The sequence below is a fragment of the Lepidochelys olivacea genome, assembly GCF_965140295.1.
Source record: "Lepidochelys olivacea isolate rLepOli2 genome assembly, chromosome: 2".
Taxonomy (NCBI): Eukaryota; Metazoa; Chordata; order Testudines; family Cheloniidae; genus Lepidochelys; species Lepidochelys olivacea.
In genome coordinates this window covers 75,700,004-75,718,019 of record NC_140412.1, presented here as the reverse complement: position 1 = coordinate 75,718,019, position 18,016 = coordinate 75,700,004, and the positions used below count along the sequence as shown (strand labels likewise).

At 41.2% G+C, this 18,016-nt stretch overlaps 1 protein-coding gene across 4 annotated transcripts in view; it reads left to right on the top strand.

Annotated features, from left to right (window-relative positions):
* The window catches only part of DTNA (dystrobrevin alpha), a 315,284-nt gene that overhangs the window by 55,131 nt on the left and 242,137 nt on the right, over positions 1-18,016 (top strand). For 2 of the 4 annotated variants that reach the window (XM_084620952.1, XM_084620951.1), the window contains exon 1: positions 12,074-12,271. The exons of 1 other annotated variant lie outside the window; for it this stretch is intronic. In XM_084620952.1, the coding sequence (XP_084477078.1) occupies positions 12,255-12,271 (17 nt within the window). In that variant the 5' untranslated portion in view covers positions 12,074-12,254. Of the gene's footprint in view, positions 1-8,440; positions 8,510-12,073; positions 12,272-18,016 lie in introns of those variants that run through there. One more of the 4 variants, XM_084620950.1, reaches the window with a different exon arrangement.

Sequence of the window (18,016 nt, the reverse complement as noted above, 5' to 3'; positions counted from 1 at the left end):
AAATAAAGTATTTCATATATTTATTCCTTCCCATTTGGGTTACTTTGTACTTTCTCACAAAGCTTGTTAAAAAGATGATTTCTGTCTTTGAATCATAGAAGCATGGAATATCAGGGTTGGAAGGGACCTCAGGATGTCAGCTAGTCCAGCCCCCTGCTCAAAGCAGGACCAATCCCCAACTAAATCATCCCAGCCAGGGCTTTGTCAAGCCTGACCTTAAAAACCTCTAAGGAAGGAGATTCCACCACTACCCTAGGTAACGCATTCCAGTGCTTCACCACCCTCCTAGTCAAAAAGTTTTTCCTAATATCCAACCTAAACCTCCCCCACTGCAACTTGAGACCATTACTCCTTGTTCTGTCATCTGCTACCACTGAGAACAGTCTAGATCCGTCCTCTTTGGAACCCCCTTTCAGGTAGTTGAAAGCAGCTATCAAATCCCCCCTCATTCTTCTCTTCTACAGACTAAATAATCCTAGTTCCCTCACTCTCTCCTCATAAGTCATGTGCTTCAGCCCCCTAATAATTTTTGTTGCCCTCCGCTGGACTCTTTCCAATTTTTCCACATCCTTCTTGTAGTGTGAGGCCCAAAACTGGACACAGTACTCCAGATGAGGTCTCACCAATGCCGTTCCTCGATCTGCTGGCAATGCTCCTACTTACATAGCCCCAAATTCCGTTAGCCTTCTTGGCAACAAGGGCACACAGTATCCAGCTTCTCGTCCACTGTAACCCCTAGGTCCTTTTCTACAGAACTGCTGCCTAGCCGCTTGGTCCCTAGTCTATAGCAGTGCATGGGATTCTTCCATCCTAAGTACAGGACTCTGCACTTGTCCTTGTTGAACCTCATCAGATTTCTTTTGGCCCAATCCTCTAATTTATCTAGGTCCCTCTGTATCCTATCCTACCCTCCGGCATATCTACCACTCCTCCCAGTTTAGTGTCATCTGCAAACTTGCTGAAGGTGCAATCCACACCATCCTCCAGATCATGACTTTGAAACTGTCTCAAATCTAGTTTGGATTATTAAAAAATCAGCAGATCAAATGGAGAAGTTTGATATAACTGAAAAATTACTCTAAAGATCAGCTGAGAACTAATATGGAGCCTAAATATATCTTTTTAAAGTACAAGATCTCCAATGGATTCATAGGAAAGCTTGTATGGCAATTGCTGATGTGAATTATGGCTTGTATCTAACATGGCAGTTTCTCTACCTTCAAAAATATTGTGTACAATACGTTTATTGACTGTTCACATTCAGGTTGTTACAGGTTAAAAAATCATCCTCTCTGTAAATCAGACTGTTAATTTCCAAAATATTAACTAAATCCTTTTTTTATTTCCCCATTTTTGTTTAAACTTCATTTTTTAAATCCACCATGGCATTTGTGTTTTTTTCCTTTTGATGCCTGCAATGAACCACAGGATGTGAAGCATTTATTGACTATATTATATAACTTGTCATTCTACAGCTATCAGCAACTATGCCTGGCCAGCTTCAAGTGAATTTCTTCACAGAGTGAGCAGTGCAGCTAATCACGACATCCATCTTTATCTTAAGATGAGATCATTATCTATAATAAGACACCAATTGTAAAGAGAGGAGTTCAAGCTCAAGAAAAGGCATTTTCTGCTACCTGCTTTCCACCATTCTAGGACTGTGGGGTTAGCTTCCTGCCAGAAAGTAGAGAGAAAGAGTCAAAGCTTTAAACACATAAAAATCTGTTAAGCATCATCTCATTGTTTTTTTCATCGGTCCTGATTTTCTTTATCCTCTTTTCAGATCTGTCTGTGTCTGTCTGTCCTGTGCTTATGAAAGATATCAGACAGCCCCAAATACTGACATTTGGGTTTTATCTACAGAACTGGTACAGCAGAGGGAGCAAGCTTCCTTCAGATTATTTAGTCCATCTGCTTCAACCTTGGCTTGGACCTTTAGGAGAGAGAGAATACTTCAGTCTAAAACTGTGGTTCCCAAACTGGCTTTTGGGAACCACTGAGGGTTCGCGAAATGTTACGGGGGGGGGGGTCCTCAGGAAAAAAATCCCTAATGGTGGACAGAGTTGTCCCTAGGGATCCCGGGCACCATGGGGCCAGCAGCCCAGAGCCCCTGGACTTCCAAGAGCTAAGCAGATCAAAGCAAGCATATCTATCACTCTGAGGAGATTTAAACTTCAAGACTGCTTATAAGAAATGGAAAGGGAGGTGGATATTTTTTGCAATTTTTAAAATTAAATAGGCAGCTGGTATTGTTTTAAAAATTATTGTGAAGAACAAGTTTAAGCTTTGTTGTAACGTGCGTTGTTTGCCCGGACTGCTCAAGACCTGAATGCTCATTGTTTTCCCTTCTTTCCCAAGCTCTTCCACTGGGAGGTTGAATAAAGTTAATATCAAATTTTATATTAGAGAATTAGTGAGAGGCTGTTTTGTTTGTTTTGTTTTATTCATGGGCCAAGTAGAAGAGAGGTTCATTTGAATTGTTTCAGGGATTATCCCCTTTCCATTCTGGACAGTTGTGTGTGTGTAAATGTATTTATTTGCCTGCCTGCCTGCCTGCGTACGTTCCTACTTAGTCCTGCCATGAGTGCAGGGGACTGAACTAGATGACCTCTCGAGGTCCTCTCCAGTCCTATGATTTTATGACTCTGACTTTGGCCAGATTTACACTAAGAGCCTTTGGTCATCTGTCCAGGCAAAAATAAACAAATGGCATTTGTTGCTTCTGCTGTGCTAGAACATACTGGGAGTCTTTCTTCTGTGTGGAAGACAGCGCTTCATTGATAACTGTGCTTTAGATTCAAGGATGAGTGAGGACCATTTGCTTGACAAAGCAATTCTCACTCTGCTCTTGATCTCTGATGAGGCTAGTTTTAGTGCTTTGATTTGTGCTTACTCAGGCCGTTCTGTCTCTCTCTCAAGCGAGGATTGCAGCGTGGTGTCTCCTTTAGTAGTGTGATGCTTTATGCCAAGCGGTCTCAAACTTCATTGCACCGTGACCCCATTCTGACATCAAAAATTACTACATGACCCCAGGAGGGGGGACTGAAGCTTTAGCCCACCCAAGCCCCGCTGCCCCGGGTGTGGGGGCCAAAGCCAAAGGGCTTCAACCGTGGATGGGGGGGTCTGTAATGTGAGCACTGCCACTCAGGGCTGAAGCCGAAGCCTGAGCCCCTTGGGCTTCAGCTTTGGCACCGGCGGTGGGGCTCAGGCTTTGGCTTCAGCCCCAGGCGGTGGAGCTCCGACTTCAGTTTCAACCCTGGGCCCCAGCAAGCATAATGCCAGCCTTAGCGACCCCATGAAAACATGGTTGCAAACCACCTTGGAGTCCCAACCCACAGTTTGAGAATCGCTGCTTTATGCTGTCTTCACATCCTTGTGTATGTGTGCTTGGTTGCAGTGGAACCTTTAGAGCAACAAAGATTCCTACTGTGCTCAGGTGAAAGGAGTCATGTGCTGTAGTTAGCACTGCATTGAAACTTTTAAATTGTCTTTTTTCATAGACTTTTTTATAGTTGCCACTTTCGGCCTTTTGAGACATGGAATCAACAGTTGACGATATGCTTTTGTTACTTATCCACAGGCCCCTCCAGCACAGAAAAGACTTAGTGCTCAGTGGTATGGGACTCTGTGTACCCATACTAATGATTTATTTTCTATAGACCACTTATTTCTTTCAATTTTATAAAGTCAAAAATTCACCTACCACAAACTATAGTGTTTGAAATTTTATTGTATTTTAGAGACATTAGATCTTGGGTTTGCCTATCAATGTGGTCAGTTTCCAAATAGAATTTTCTCCTCATTGCAGTGGCAGATTTAGAGTTAGTGGGACCCTGTGCGCAGCTTCATTTTTGCCCCCCCCCTTGGGACCCAGCCAAGAAAAAGAACATTCTCTCTTATCTCTCCCCCTCCCTGTTTTCATTCTTTTTTTTTCTTCATCCTCCTCCTATATTATAAGTAATGGGAAGTAAATGAAAATAAAGTGAGGTACCTTGATTGGGGCAGGGGATTGGGGTGCAGGAGGGAGTGTGGGGGCAGTCTCTGTGAGGAAGTTTGGGTTCTGGGTTCTGGGCTGGGGCAGGGGGTTGGGGGTCAGGAGGGGAGCAGGTGTGTAGTGCTTACCTTGGGTGGCGCGGCTCTCAAAGACACCGGCACCCCCCCCCCGACAGTGGTTCCTAGGCGGTGGGGGAGGGTATCTCAGTGTGCTGCTGCCCCCACAGCTCCCATTGGCCACAGACACTCCCACCCCCTTCAGGGGCCACAGGGACATGCCGGCCGCTTCCGGGAGTGAAGCAGCATGGAGACAGGGAGGCAGAGTGGGCAGGGAGCCAGGGGTGCGCAGCTTCTGGGAGCGGCATGGGGCAACCAGCCACAGCATGCACGCAGCCTACCTGCCTGAGCCCTGCTGCGCCGCTGGCCGGGACTCAGGGGGCAGGTTGTCAGATATTTGTCCTGCATTTTGGGGGGCCCCCTGTCATTGGGGTCCCCATTGCCACCAAATGGTTTATTTCATGGTAAATCCACTCCTGCCTCATGAGTGTTTGGAGCAGGTGTAACTGAAGCACGAGTTCTCTGGTAGTTCTGTCAGGGAAACGTTGACACTTAGTTTCTAAAGACTAGCTCCTTCGGTACAGTGCTGGTCTTATTGCCTTGATATAAAACTGTATCAAAATGTAGTAAGTGAGTTTCAAACAAATTGAGTGTACAGCTATATCTGGTAAATAATGGTTTTAGAAAGTACAAGATATGTTCTCATGGTCTTTCAGTAGCTTCTGGTTTCTTCTTTATATTTTGTTGTATTTTGTGGCTGGGTCAGTAGCAAGCAGTGTTATCATGGCCTCATGCAGATTTGATAAGCTTTGCCTCTTGTAGAAAAGAAAGTGCTCACTGTTTCTATGGCATCTCTTGGGTTGGCAGAAAGGGTGCTAGGAACTACTCTGTATGCTTTTTCCATTTTTGTTAGTTTGCTTGCTGAAAGATGTGGAGAGAATACTAGTATCTTTTAAAAAGTTGGGTAATGTTGGATTTTTTTAATATAATAAATGCTGTATTTTACTAAGGAATAGATTTTTTTTAAAGCTGTGTCTGATATGTATTTGGCAAATAGCTCTATAACACTAATCCTCCTCTTTGTCACTCTGAGACAGAAAGCTGTTCCATTCATGGCTCCTAATTAGCTGGAAAAATACTTGCTTGGTATAACTAAGAGTGTGTTTGGTCCCTGAGCATTTGGTTGTTAGCCTGCTGAGGACCTTGGTTTAGCACCATAGTCTGATGGCTCATGCATGCTGCATTGTAATCTTGCAAAATTTGTATGATTCTGGTGCATAACAGGGTCTCTTTACATAAACTGGGAAAACTTAATATTGTTAATCAAGAAGGGCTGCATCTTTAGAAGCAATGAGGATTTAGAAAATGGTGTTAGCCATTCGATGAAGGGAGGGAATGAGATCTGTGTTTTAAAAAGAGGGCTTGATCTTCAGCTGCTCTGCCTTTCCACCTCCCTTGTTTCTAGGCAGCCAGGAGTAGAGCCAGCCCAAGCATAAGATAGAACAGCCCCAGGGCTGGTCTAACACTGGCTGGCAGGGTCTCCTAGAGGCCATTCTGGCCTAATATGCCCAAAACACAGCAAGATCTGGGCACACGCCATACAGATGCATCTCCATTTCAGACTATCTTGACATATCCACTATACAGAGATAGTGAGCAGGTGGCCTAAAGCCTGCTACCTGGAGAATCCTTAAATCAGGGGAATTATCAGCTGCTCCCATAAAGCAGCTTTACATCCTCTTTGAACTGCTGGAGAGGTGCGAATGGGATTAGTGTGGGCTGAACATGTGGCCCAATGTTTGGGAAATATATAAAAAGGGTAGACTTGCTTGAGAGTAAGCCATTTATTCATATTTTTCACTTCAACAAAATTAGTGACCTGAAAATATGATTCATTCTGGGGAGGTTACATTTGTGACCTGAGGCATCTTAAATTTATGCCACCATGATTGAATCCATACACAGAATCATAGAAATTGGAAATGAAGAAATCCAGTCCAACCCCTATCAATGCACGATTGCTCCATAAAGTAGATTGTAAAGTGCTTTGTCCCATCTGGTTATTAACATGTATTATTATTAATAATATAACTTGGATAGCACCTTAACTTTAAATATACTGTATAAGTATAGGATATGATTCTGCAAAACTGTTTAATAGGCTGGCAGGAGATGTTCCTACTGGAAAATGGTAAGTGGATTTTATTGACTCACTGGTGAAGGTGGGTCAGTAACCCACCTGGATATTAAAGAGGTCAGAGTGGCTGAGTAGTTCTTGGGGAGGAACTCTGAGCCTCAGAGTGGATTGTGGAGGAGCTTGTCTAGATTAATTTAAAGTAACCATGAATAAAGTCAGATGGGGATATGTTTGGATCACATGGTGGAAGGCTCCTACTCACAACTTACTCTTAAAGAAGCTAGTTGAGGTGTTCACTGGACCATTAATTTTGAGTAAGGGCAGGTCTACACTACAGCCAGGATCGACGCTCTGAGATCAATCCACCGGCAGTCCATTTAGCAGGGTCTAGTGAAGACCCACCAAATCGACAGCAGATGGCTCTCCAGTCGACCCCTGTACTTTACTACCGACGAGAAGAGTAAGGTAAGTTGATGGGGGAGTTTCTCCTGTTGACCCCCTCAGTGTAGACCCTGCGGTAACTCGACCTAAGGTACGTCGACTCCAGCTATGTTATTCACGTAACTGGAGTTGTTTAGCTTAGGTCGACTTACCGCAGTAGTGTAGACATAGCCTAAGTCTTGGAACACTGGGGAAGTTCCAGAAGTCTGGAAGAACACTAATGTGCCAATATTTTAAAAGGGGAAATGGAGTGACCTGGGTAATTATAGTCCTGTCCGTCTGACATCAATCCCGGAGCAGCTGATATGGGATTTTTTAAATAAAGAATTAAAGGAGGGTAATACGGTTAATGCCAATTAACATAGGTTTATGGAAAATATATCCTGTCAAACTAATTTGATTTTTTTATGAGATTACAAGTTTGGTTGATAAAGATTATAGTGTTGATGTTATAGACTACTCTCAAGCATTTGACTTGATACCACGCAACATTTTGATTAAAAAATTAGAACAATATACAATTAACACGGCACACATTAGATGTATTAAAAGCTGGCTAACTTATAGGTTTCAGAATGTGATTGTAAATAGGGAATCATCACTGAGCAGGTGTGTTTCTAGGGATTGGTTCTTGGTCCAACTCCATTGAATATTTTTATCAATGCCCTGGAAGAAAACATAAAATCATCACTGAAGTTTGCAGATGACACAAAAATTGAGGGAGTGGTAAAGAAGGAACAGGACAGGTCACTGATACAGAATTATCTGGATTGCTTGGTAAGTGGGCATAAGCAAACAATATGTGTTTTAATATGGCTGAATTTAAATGTGTACATCTAAGAACAAAGAATGTAGGCCACACTTACAGGATGGGAGACTCTATCTTGGGAAGCTGTGATTCTGAAAAAGATTTGGGTGTTGTGGTGGATAATGCACTGAACATGAGCTCCCAGTGTGTTGCTGTGGCCAAAAGAGCTAATGCAATCCTGGGATGCATAAACAGGGAATCTTGAGTAGGAACAGAGAGGTTATCTTACCTTTGTATTAATTACCACTGCTGGAATACCGTGTACAGTTCTGGTGTCTGCAATTCAAGAATGATGTTGATAAGTTGCAGAGGATTCAGAGAAGAGCCATAAGAATGATTAAAGGATTAGAAAACATGCTGTAAGTTGTAGATTAAAAGAGCTCAACCTCATAGATTTTAAGGCTTTAAGGCCAGAACGGATCATAGTGATCATCTAGTCTGATCTCCTGCACATGGCAGGCCAAAGAACCTCACCCACCCACTCCTGTAGTAGACTCCTAACCTCTGTCTGAGTTACTGAAGTCCTCAAATCATGATTTAAAGACTTCAAGTTACAAAGAATCCACCATTTACTCTGCCAAATATCAGATCAGTTAGACCCTGAGCATTTGGGCAAGACCCACCAGGCAGAGACGTGGGAAAGAATTCTCTGTAGTAACTCAGAGCCCTCCCCATCTAGTGCCCCATCTCTGGCCACTGGGGATTTTTACTACAAGCTGTCGCAGATGGGCCACATACGATTGTAGGCAGTCTCATCATTCCATTCCCTCCATAAACTTATCACGCTCAGTCTTGAAGTCAGTAGGTTTTTTGCCGCTGCTGTTCCCCTTGAAAGACTGTTCCAGAACTTCACTCCTCTGATGGTTAGAAATCTTCATCTAATTTCAAGCCTAAAGAGATTGATGGCCAGTTTATATCTATTTGTTCTTGTGTCAACATTGGCACTTAACTTAAATAACTCCTCTCCCTCCCTGATATTTATCCCTGTGATGTATTTGCAGAGAGCAATCCCCTCAACCTTCATTTGGGTACGCTAAACAAGCCGGGCTCCCAGAGTCTCCTCTCATAAGGTAGGTTTTCCATTCCTCTGATCATCCTATTTATCTCAACGCAGAGAAGATTAAGGGATGACTTGATTACAGTATATAACTACCTAGATGAGGAACAAATATTTGATAATTGGCTCTTCATTCTAGCAGAGAAAAGTATAACTCTATCCAGTGTCTAGAAGTTGAAGCTCGACAAATCAGACTGGAAATAAGGCAACACATTTTTAACAATGAGGATAATTAATAATTGGAACAATTCCAAGGGTTGTGGTGGATTCTCCATCACTGGCAACTTTGAAATCAAGAGTGGCCGTTTTTCTATAAAATATGGTCGAGGAATTATTTCGAGGAAGTTTGCTGGTCTGTGTTATACATGAGGTCAGAATAGATGATTGCAATGGTCCCTTCTGGCCTTGTAATCTGTGAATCTTATAAGCAATCCTCACTCAAGTCATCCCACTGAGGTTAATGGGACTACTTGTAAGAGCAAAGACTACTCTTGTGAGTAAGATTTGTGCAGGATATGGCCCATAGGGTAATTCGCATTCTCTGCTCCAGTGATCTCAAAATCTAAGATTGTCGAGACAAATAAATTCAAGACATTGGAAAACAAGAGAAGACAAGGAATAAATTTTGTGCACTTTGTAAATAGTTGAACACAAAGGGACAGATTGTGCCAATTAGGCACGGGCCTAAATTAGGGGTGGGACAACAGTCAGACTGTCCCCAGGCACAGGAGAGACTGTGACATGTCTATGCTTGTTTTTCCTATTAAGAAAAACTTGGTATCAGCATATAGTCTAATTATATATATCAATTCCAGTAGCATAATGAGCATTGATGTGCAATAATGCTTTGCAATTCTAAGCCTTGCATCCTGCTACAAGGTAAGTAAACTTTATTCACAGGTCACAATTTTGGGGAACTAAGACAAAGACAAGTTAAATGGCTTCTGCAATTCTACAATGACAAGCTTTTCATTTGGTGGCGTTTTTAAAGCTCTGTGTTCACATATGTGCAATGTTTGCTAAAGGTGGCAAAGGTTGGGGATTTGAAACAGCTTGTTTGACTCTTGAGGCGTCTTGTTGTCAGCTAGTACAGTCTTCAATATTTGTATATTACTGCCAGTTCTTCCAGAGTACTGAAACACAAATAAACTGTAGCAGACTCTAATTTGTGAGGAGCTTCTAGTTTAGTATATGTGGGACTTAAAGTGGAAATGGCTATGCAGTCCTTTGTTTTTATCAAACCTTACCTCCCCCAACTGCTTGCAGAAGGGCAGATGAGTAGTACAAGATTTGCACATTTTCAACAATGAGGACTGACAGCTGCGGTAATGGTTATTAGCTCACAGGAGATAGTGCAGGTGTACTGCCTTCCCTACAAATACACACATCTTTACATTCCTAAGATGACTGCCTTTTAGGTCTTGTCAGGAGAAATTTCTGTTGTCAGAGGATCAAGAGTCTCTACTGACTAATAGTCTTGGATATGTGCAGCAACAAAATGGTGATGTTTATTACCAGAGTGATATTCTGTGGAACTGTGGGCACTTTCCAGTATAGATTTGTAACCCACACACTTCCTGGGTGTGGTATTCTGTCCCTTCTAGTGGCACTGAGACCACTTAGAGATTAATGAGTCTGTTACAGCCTCAGATAAGGGCTAAATGGCTTTTAACTCATGCAGTAGAGGCTCAGGCATTTAGCTCCAGAGGTCCCAGTTTCAATCCTGACCACCGAGGTCTGTCAGTGTTACAGACTCACTTGCAAAAGCCTGAGCTGTTTTCTTTGTTAGCATGAATTATTGCAAATACATGGTAATTTTTGTTACTCAGACGGTTCAGTCCCTCAGCCCCAGTGTTCTGAAATATTTGGGACCTTGTCTGAGCTACAAAATAGAGCCAGTGCTGACAACAGTTTTTTTCAGCTGAAGTGGTGCTGAGCACAGTTTGTCTACACTTGTCTACAGTTGAACTTGGCCTGTGTTCAGCAGTGGTTCAGCTGAAAACTTGGTTAGCGTCTCTTATCAGCAACAGTTCTATTTTGTAGATCAGACAAAGGCCTAAGACTCTGTAAAATGTAAAGCTTTGCTATGTTATCATTGTGTGCAAATTGGCTTGACTACAAATTGACATTTTTCAAGATACATCTGAAAATGTTCAGTAATTCAAATGCTTTACCCAGAATCTTGTGGCTTGTTGCATTCTCACTTAGTGTGACATTTGAGATAAGAAACTCTTGTTTGCAACCAATATCTAACTGAATGCATATTTACAAATTAAAAAATGGGTAATATTAAAGGGTTTGTATCGGCACGCATGACTGCTGATTATTGCTATTATCTGCTAATATTATTGACTTTCTGGGTTGTCACCTTGTATGCTATCATTAATCAGCTGTCTGTATATTTCATATGCAGTATCAGGGTGCTGGCTTCTGAACAAATATGCAATTTGTGGTAGTAATTTATCCGTAGGCAGATACAAATTTACTAAGGGGTATTTCCTAGATGTTTTGTGTTTGATATCTGGTAAGATGATCTTTTTGTTTTTTACACACTGTCCCTCCATATAGATCTCTCTGCACAGGCAGGGCTGCTGTAAGCTTCCAAATACGATCTCCTGCCAAAGCCTGATATGACAACTATGTGAAACAGCACAGAGAGGTTGAGAGGCTCCTCCTTCCCTCCCTCTGGAACTGCCTGCGTTAGTAACCATTTGTAGATAATGCTGACTTGTGATCTTATTTCATAGAGATATATAATCAGTGATTCCAGGATTCAAACTCAAAGGCATTGCCGTTGACTAATATTAGACCTGGCACAAGCAATACTATCAGCTACCTCTCCACTGCCCATAGGCAGGCATTGACAGTTTGCCATTTCAGTTTTGATGTGCTGCGACAGCATGTTTTCCAAATCCTATGTATTTTTAAAACAGGTTTGAAAGGAAGGCTTGGATTTTTTTAGTTTATGCAAGCTAAGTTAGTTTCCTAACTGTAAAACACCATGTTCAGTGGAAAATGTGATTAAAATTGCAATTTGATTTCTGTAAATAGTGCTTCTTGTAATTTGTAAAAGAGGGGGTTGTTTTATTTAAATGAATACCTTTAAAAATCCTGCGTGCAGACTACATTGTATTAATTTTGCAGGTTTAGTGTTCTGAGAAACAGAATAGCTGTTGAGCGCTGTTGCTGCAGGCTCTCAGGAATGTCAGTCACAGAACATTCCTTCCCTGGGCAGCCAAGTTTGGAAGTCAGTTAATTCCTGGGTGCAAAAGAGTGTGTCTGTGTGGAGGGGAGACAATGAGAACAGAAGGCTTTGTTTTCCGTGTCTGTCTATAACAACACTCGGTGAAAGCATCTCCTTTCATCCTGCAGAAGACAGGTAAAAGACAGCTGAATGAATCTGTATTAGACATCTAATCTAAGAGGAAGTAGAAAAATCGTGGGGGTGAGTATGGGGGTGGAGTGGCAGGGGAAGAGAGAAAGGGAGTGTACCAGAGTGCCTGTGATTGGTAAGCTTTGCAAAGGCATCTGCCAGCCGGACTTCAGTGGAATGTGAAACCAAATCATTTACAAGTTAAAGATAGACACAGAATACACAGCATGTTGAGCCAGGATTAAATTCACCCCTCTCTGCCGAGCTTCTCACAGAGTTCTGTTTTGTCAGCTTTCCTCTGTCTACGTTAAGGACTTTATTAGTACTTCTTTAAATATAAAACAACTCTGGATTCATTGGAATTATTAAGGTGGCATAGGAAATCATGGTGCATACTGAAGGGTAAGTAGAAAGTTGTCTTTTGGATACAACTTCATTACAGCAAGTTCATGGGGCTTTTCTGTCTTGGGATTCATGACAGTTCAGCAGTATATTTAAGATGAGATATGTTTTTAGGTAATGTTCCTTGTTGCCATTCATGACTTATTTGGATTTTATGTTTCAGTGAGCTGGAATTACACAACTGTACTTGTTTTGACATGTTTAATACATTTTACACTTTCATAATCTCAGCTTTATAACTGTGAATGGAGTTTTCCTGCGATTTTTTCCCTACCCATGCTTTTAGTCTATTCATTGGTAAGATTTGCTGTTTGTTGTAAATCGTGCTTCACCAAAGTTGAAATAACCTTATTTTTCCATGGTTAGAAGGAAGGTAATCATTACTGTAGTGTTCTTGTGATTGTGAATTGTTCATTGTTTCATTTATCTGCCATTTTCTAATGTGTAAATTGTGAACACAACACAGGTTTCATTACTTACGCTAGTCCTCTTGTCTCCTTTCCCCTCTCCCTGCAAATGCTATTACTTGTCATTGTACAGCTTTCACTGTGGGCTGTTTTTGTTTTCTCTGAACAAAGTCATTTTTAGGTTAATTCAAAAATATGGTGATATTTCCTTAAAAAGTGTGGAAATATAGAAAGGTTTAGGATGCCATTGTTCGGTTTAACAATTTATCAAAAATAAGTAGGTACTATATCTCACAGATGTGCCGTTTTATTGAGCAGAGATACTTTGAGCTTTTGTTTAAATAATTTCTTATATGTTTCTGACAAAGCTGATGGTTTTTGTATGAGACAAAATGGGCTTTTTAGTATCAGAAAGTCAGCAAGGCGTTTGTTTCCTAGTAAGAACTTATATTCCAAGGATTTCATATAAAACTGATATTTTATCAGAATTTTGGAAGTGCATTTTTCAGCATACGGTGTGCAAATTTGACTTTTGTAAAATGTAACTCCTGGCTTAAACTTTTGAGTCAGCATACCCAAACTTATACAGAATTTCTTTGGCATAAATGCTGCCCATAATAGTCGTGGGGAGCAGGGTACTTTTTATAGAGAAATAAAAATCCTGCCATTGTTGCTTATAAACAGAGTGTAGCTTAAGAGTTATTTAATGCTACAAGTCAGTCTTTGCCTTGCAAAATATACTGAGCTGCACTTGACTGAAATAGAAACATCTCTCTTTCATTCGAAGGAAAGATGAGGTACCTAGTAGCTGTTACCCCTTTGCTGATTGACTCATTTCATTTATATCAGTCAACTTTGCAGAATTTTATAATATCGTTGGAATTTTTTGTGTCAGCAAGTCAAATAAAAGATAATTTCTGCTTTGATTATGTAGGTTGTATTGAATTGCATGAATTAAATCAAGAGGTGGGGGCGTGGGAGAAACTGCAGAACTCTTAAGGCAAATCTGAAAACAAATGTAAGAGGAAGTAATGACAAATACACTACTGTGGTGTTGGGGCAGATGCTCAGCATTGAAGTCCGTGGAGCTATGACGGTTCACACCCACTGAGGATCTGTCCCATGGAGCTCTTGTAGCTAGGTCTTATTCTACAATGGTTATTTACATTATAGCATCATTGTAAAAAAGTATTATTTCTTAGCTGATGAAACATAAAGGAACAGACGTAACCTTGACAAGAAAGGATGGTATTGGGAGTGAAGCAATGAATTGGGACATAGGAGATCTCTGTGTCTTTGGACAAGTCATATAATCTCTTAAAGCCCCTGTGAAAAGAACAATAATACCTTTCTCACATACTTTGTCCATTTTGTCTATTTAGATTGCAAGATCTACGGGCCAGGAACTGTCTTTTACAGTGCCTAGCACAATAGGGTTCTGTTCTCAGGTGGGGCCTCAAGGTACAATTGTAATACAAATATAAAAAGAGACTAGGGTTGTTGGCTTTCTAGATGAGTGTGTGGATTTCTGTGGTTTTTTGTTAGCTTCCAAACTTGAAAGAGGGAGGCTGACAATTAGAGCTGAGAGAAAATCAGAATTTCCATCTCTTGAGAAATTCTGATGTTTTAATAATTTTGTTTTCATCTCAAATTGGGATGAAAAATGTTGATATTTCAACTTGTCATGGAACAAAATATTCCTAAAAATGTTGAAAACATGAAACATTTTGTTTTGACATTTTTGATCAAAATCAAACTTTATGGAGAGACAAGGTGAGTGAGGTAATATCTTTTATTGGACCAGCTTCTGTTGCTGTGAGAGAGAAAATTTTGAGTTATACTGAGCTCTTCTTCTGCATCAAACATTTTGACGTTCCCAAAATATTTTGCTTCAGTTTGTTGAATGTTTTATTTTGAGTCAGTTCAACATTAAATTTCATTGCTCTATTGTGGTGTTTTGCCTCACAGGAGTTGTAGTACTGAAGCATGATATCCCCATTCTTCCTTATGGGTGAGGCTCCTTGGCTGGACTATCACCCATGAAGCATCCACAGTCACGTAACACCCATGATGCACCATACAGCTTTGTCAGAGGGAAGTCCATATTGCATCCTGGGAGATGTAAACCCCTAAGGAATCTAGCCCATATGAGAGAATGGGAGCCAAAACTACAACTTCCACGAGGCAATGCTCACAATAGAGAAATGTGTGGGTGGGGGTTTACACATTAAACATTTTGGGTCAGTTCAACACAATGAAATATTCCAAATTCAGTTGAACTCACTTGAAACAAAATATTTCATTTAGAGTTTTCCAATGAAAAATTGAGAATTATTGACAAAATTGAAATTTTCCAATGGAAAATTTTGATTGTGCAGAAACTGCATTTTTCTGTTGGAAAATCGTTATGATGGAAAAATCCTGACCGGCTCTGCAGATAATATTGTAGTGAACCAGCTGGTTTATATGTGTTTTACTGAGCTCTAGTGGAAGGGATTAACTATTGCTGTAACTTTGCAATACTGTCACCTAGTGAAGATTCTCTATCTTGAGTAGTAGAGACTTGTGCTTTTGGAGCAGGAAGTTCACCATGGAAGTCACCATGAACTTCTGAATGGCTATGGTGTGAGACACAGGGAGAACCATGCAATCCAAAGTGGCTATGGATTAGTTATATTTTGTATTAAAGTCTATTAATCCAGTCCATGAGAACCACCCACTAGCTGCAGTGTAGGAATATGAAAATCCTTCTTCTCTGGGTTCCACTTTCACATCTTTTCTTTTCGCCCCTGCATTCTCCCTTTCCCTCCTCTGCATACTTTCTCTTCCTTCCTTGGTACTTTATGTAACTCTTCCTTTCTTTCTGGCCCCAGATCTTCCACTCACTATGTCCCTGAGTGTCTTAAACTGCTTTTTGCCTTTTCCCTCACCGTCACTCTGTTTAGCTGAGCACCAAGTATAAGGTGCCTGGAGGTAACAGAAGTTTTTTTAGGAGTTCACTGCTCATATCTAGGTTCCCAACATCTTTAGAAATTGATGTGTAAGACGGAAATGGATCCTTGACAATGCAGGTATTTGTTCTGGGCCTCAGTGCCCCTAAAATACCTCTGCAGTAACCATTTCCTTCGGTATTAACAAATTCTACTCTGAGAGCTGGTGCCATGTTTATTTTGGCAGGATCTGACCCGCAGTGCCTGCTGGGGTTCACTGCATCCTGGAGAATCTCAGATTTATAAACTCAGAGGTATTTCCTTACAGTCTCAAACTATGATGCCTACATGGCCATCTTTCTAATCCCTGATTCAATGTGCTTTCTCAATTCCATTCACGAGAGAGAGATCACCACTGAAATCCCTCCATCCATCAAGTGGTTTTCAATTTCTGACTGGTTATTGATCAGATTGTTTTTGTAGCAAGCAATGAGGTAGTTCCTGAGCTAGCTTGCTGACTTGATGCTAATTTATTAGGGGGCAGGACATGAAAGTATAATGAAGCCTCCCATTAATGGGATGCTGAATATTACAGTTGTGGTAGGTGAGAGAGATCCTAATAGGCTTTGTTTTGGGGGGGAAATGTAACCGAGACAGCAAAATCTGAGTCGATGAACTCAGATTTTGCTGTCTCTGTTTGAGTCCTGGCTTGGTGTGTCATCTCTTATTGTATCTGGCAGTAACAACAGGATTTTGGGATCTTTTCAAAGAACCAAGATCACAATGGATAAGCTGTGAAAATAGTCCCTCTGAATATTCACCTATGTATCTTAGTATCATGGATCTGTGTGCTGAATTGTACCATTTCTGAGGCAGAACTGTTCAATGGGATGAAGTGAGCTGTAGCTCACGAAAGCTTATGTTCAAATAAATTTGTTAGTCTGTAAGGTGCCACAAGTACTCCTTTTCTTTTTAGGCACTAGACTGAGAGTCAGGGTTTATGTTTCTGTCTTTGGCTTTAGGCAGGTCACTTAACTAATTTGTGCCTCAGTTTCCTCTTCTGTAAAGATGAGGATCATTAAGTTTGCCCAGCTTTGTAAAGTGCTTTGAAACCTATGGCTGAAAAACACTTCTTTTTTTTTATTATCACAATAAAACCCCTCTCCAATAATATGCTTTGCTGTACAGTTGTCAAAGCTTGGGCACTGCACTGTAATATAAAGAGAAGGAAGTGTATAATACTGAAGTTTTATACATGTAATTAGACTTAAAAACACATGCTTGAGCTCTGACATGGTAACCTGTTTTTTGAAAGAGAACTAAGGCAAAACAGAGGAGAATCCATCTGGGTTATCAGAGCTACCCTTTGAGTAGCCATTAACAAATCAGAAGAATGATTTGCAGATAAAATTAGTCAACAAGCTTATCCTGACTTGCCACATTTTAAAAATATAATATTTTAACAAGAATGAATACTTTCTACTGGCTATTACCTTTTCTGTCACTGTTCCTACATGATGGGATGTTTTCTTTGGAAAGCAAGCAAGCACACTGGCATTACACTGGAATGTTCTTGATTCCTAGGAGATTTTCAGGCCAGGAATGTGTTGGCTGCAGCTCCGTATTTTTATGTTTCTCATCTGTACCTGAGTGAGAGAGATACTGTGTCATTCATTTTAAATACAAATGAATCTCCATTCCTTGGTGGTCATGGCTCACTCTTTGTTCCTGTAAACTGACATCAAATTGACCGCTATTACTAAAAAAACCCACTCTGTTAAACAGGGCCATACCCAGCCAATTCGGTGCCCTATGCAGCCCCCCTGCGGAGGGACTGTGTGTGACCCCAGGCCTCCCCGGGTGGGTGCGGGGGCGCTGGGGCAGAGCAGGGGCGGGAGGAGGTGGGGCTGGGGCGGAGCAGGGGCGGGCACCATGGGGAAGAGGTGAAGCAGGGCTGGAGCAGCGTGCAGCTGTGCAGGGCACCAGGAAATTTTGTGCCCCAAATTTCCTGGTGCCCTACGTAGCTGCATACTTTGCATATGGATCGGGATGGCCCTGATGTTAAATTGCACAGGCAACCTTAATGTGGGCATTTCCTAACTTTTGAGTTCTTGACTTTGCAACCTTAACATTCTATGTAACATAGTGTCTTTAAACATAATTTTATATTTAAAAAAAAAACCCTGAAGAAACAGAAATTCTATCATAGGTCAATGAAGTTCTGTGTAACTTGGGTCATGAGCAGGATTTGGACCATTGTACCCACAGCACAGACTTCTACTTGAATTAATGGAGTCTCTGATGCCCTCCCTGTGGACGAGCGCTAAAGAGGGATGAAACACTTACTTTGCCAGTGAGACTCAGCATGCCTGGATTCAATTCCACATCCTGGAGTGGAGTGAACTCTA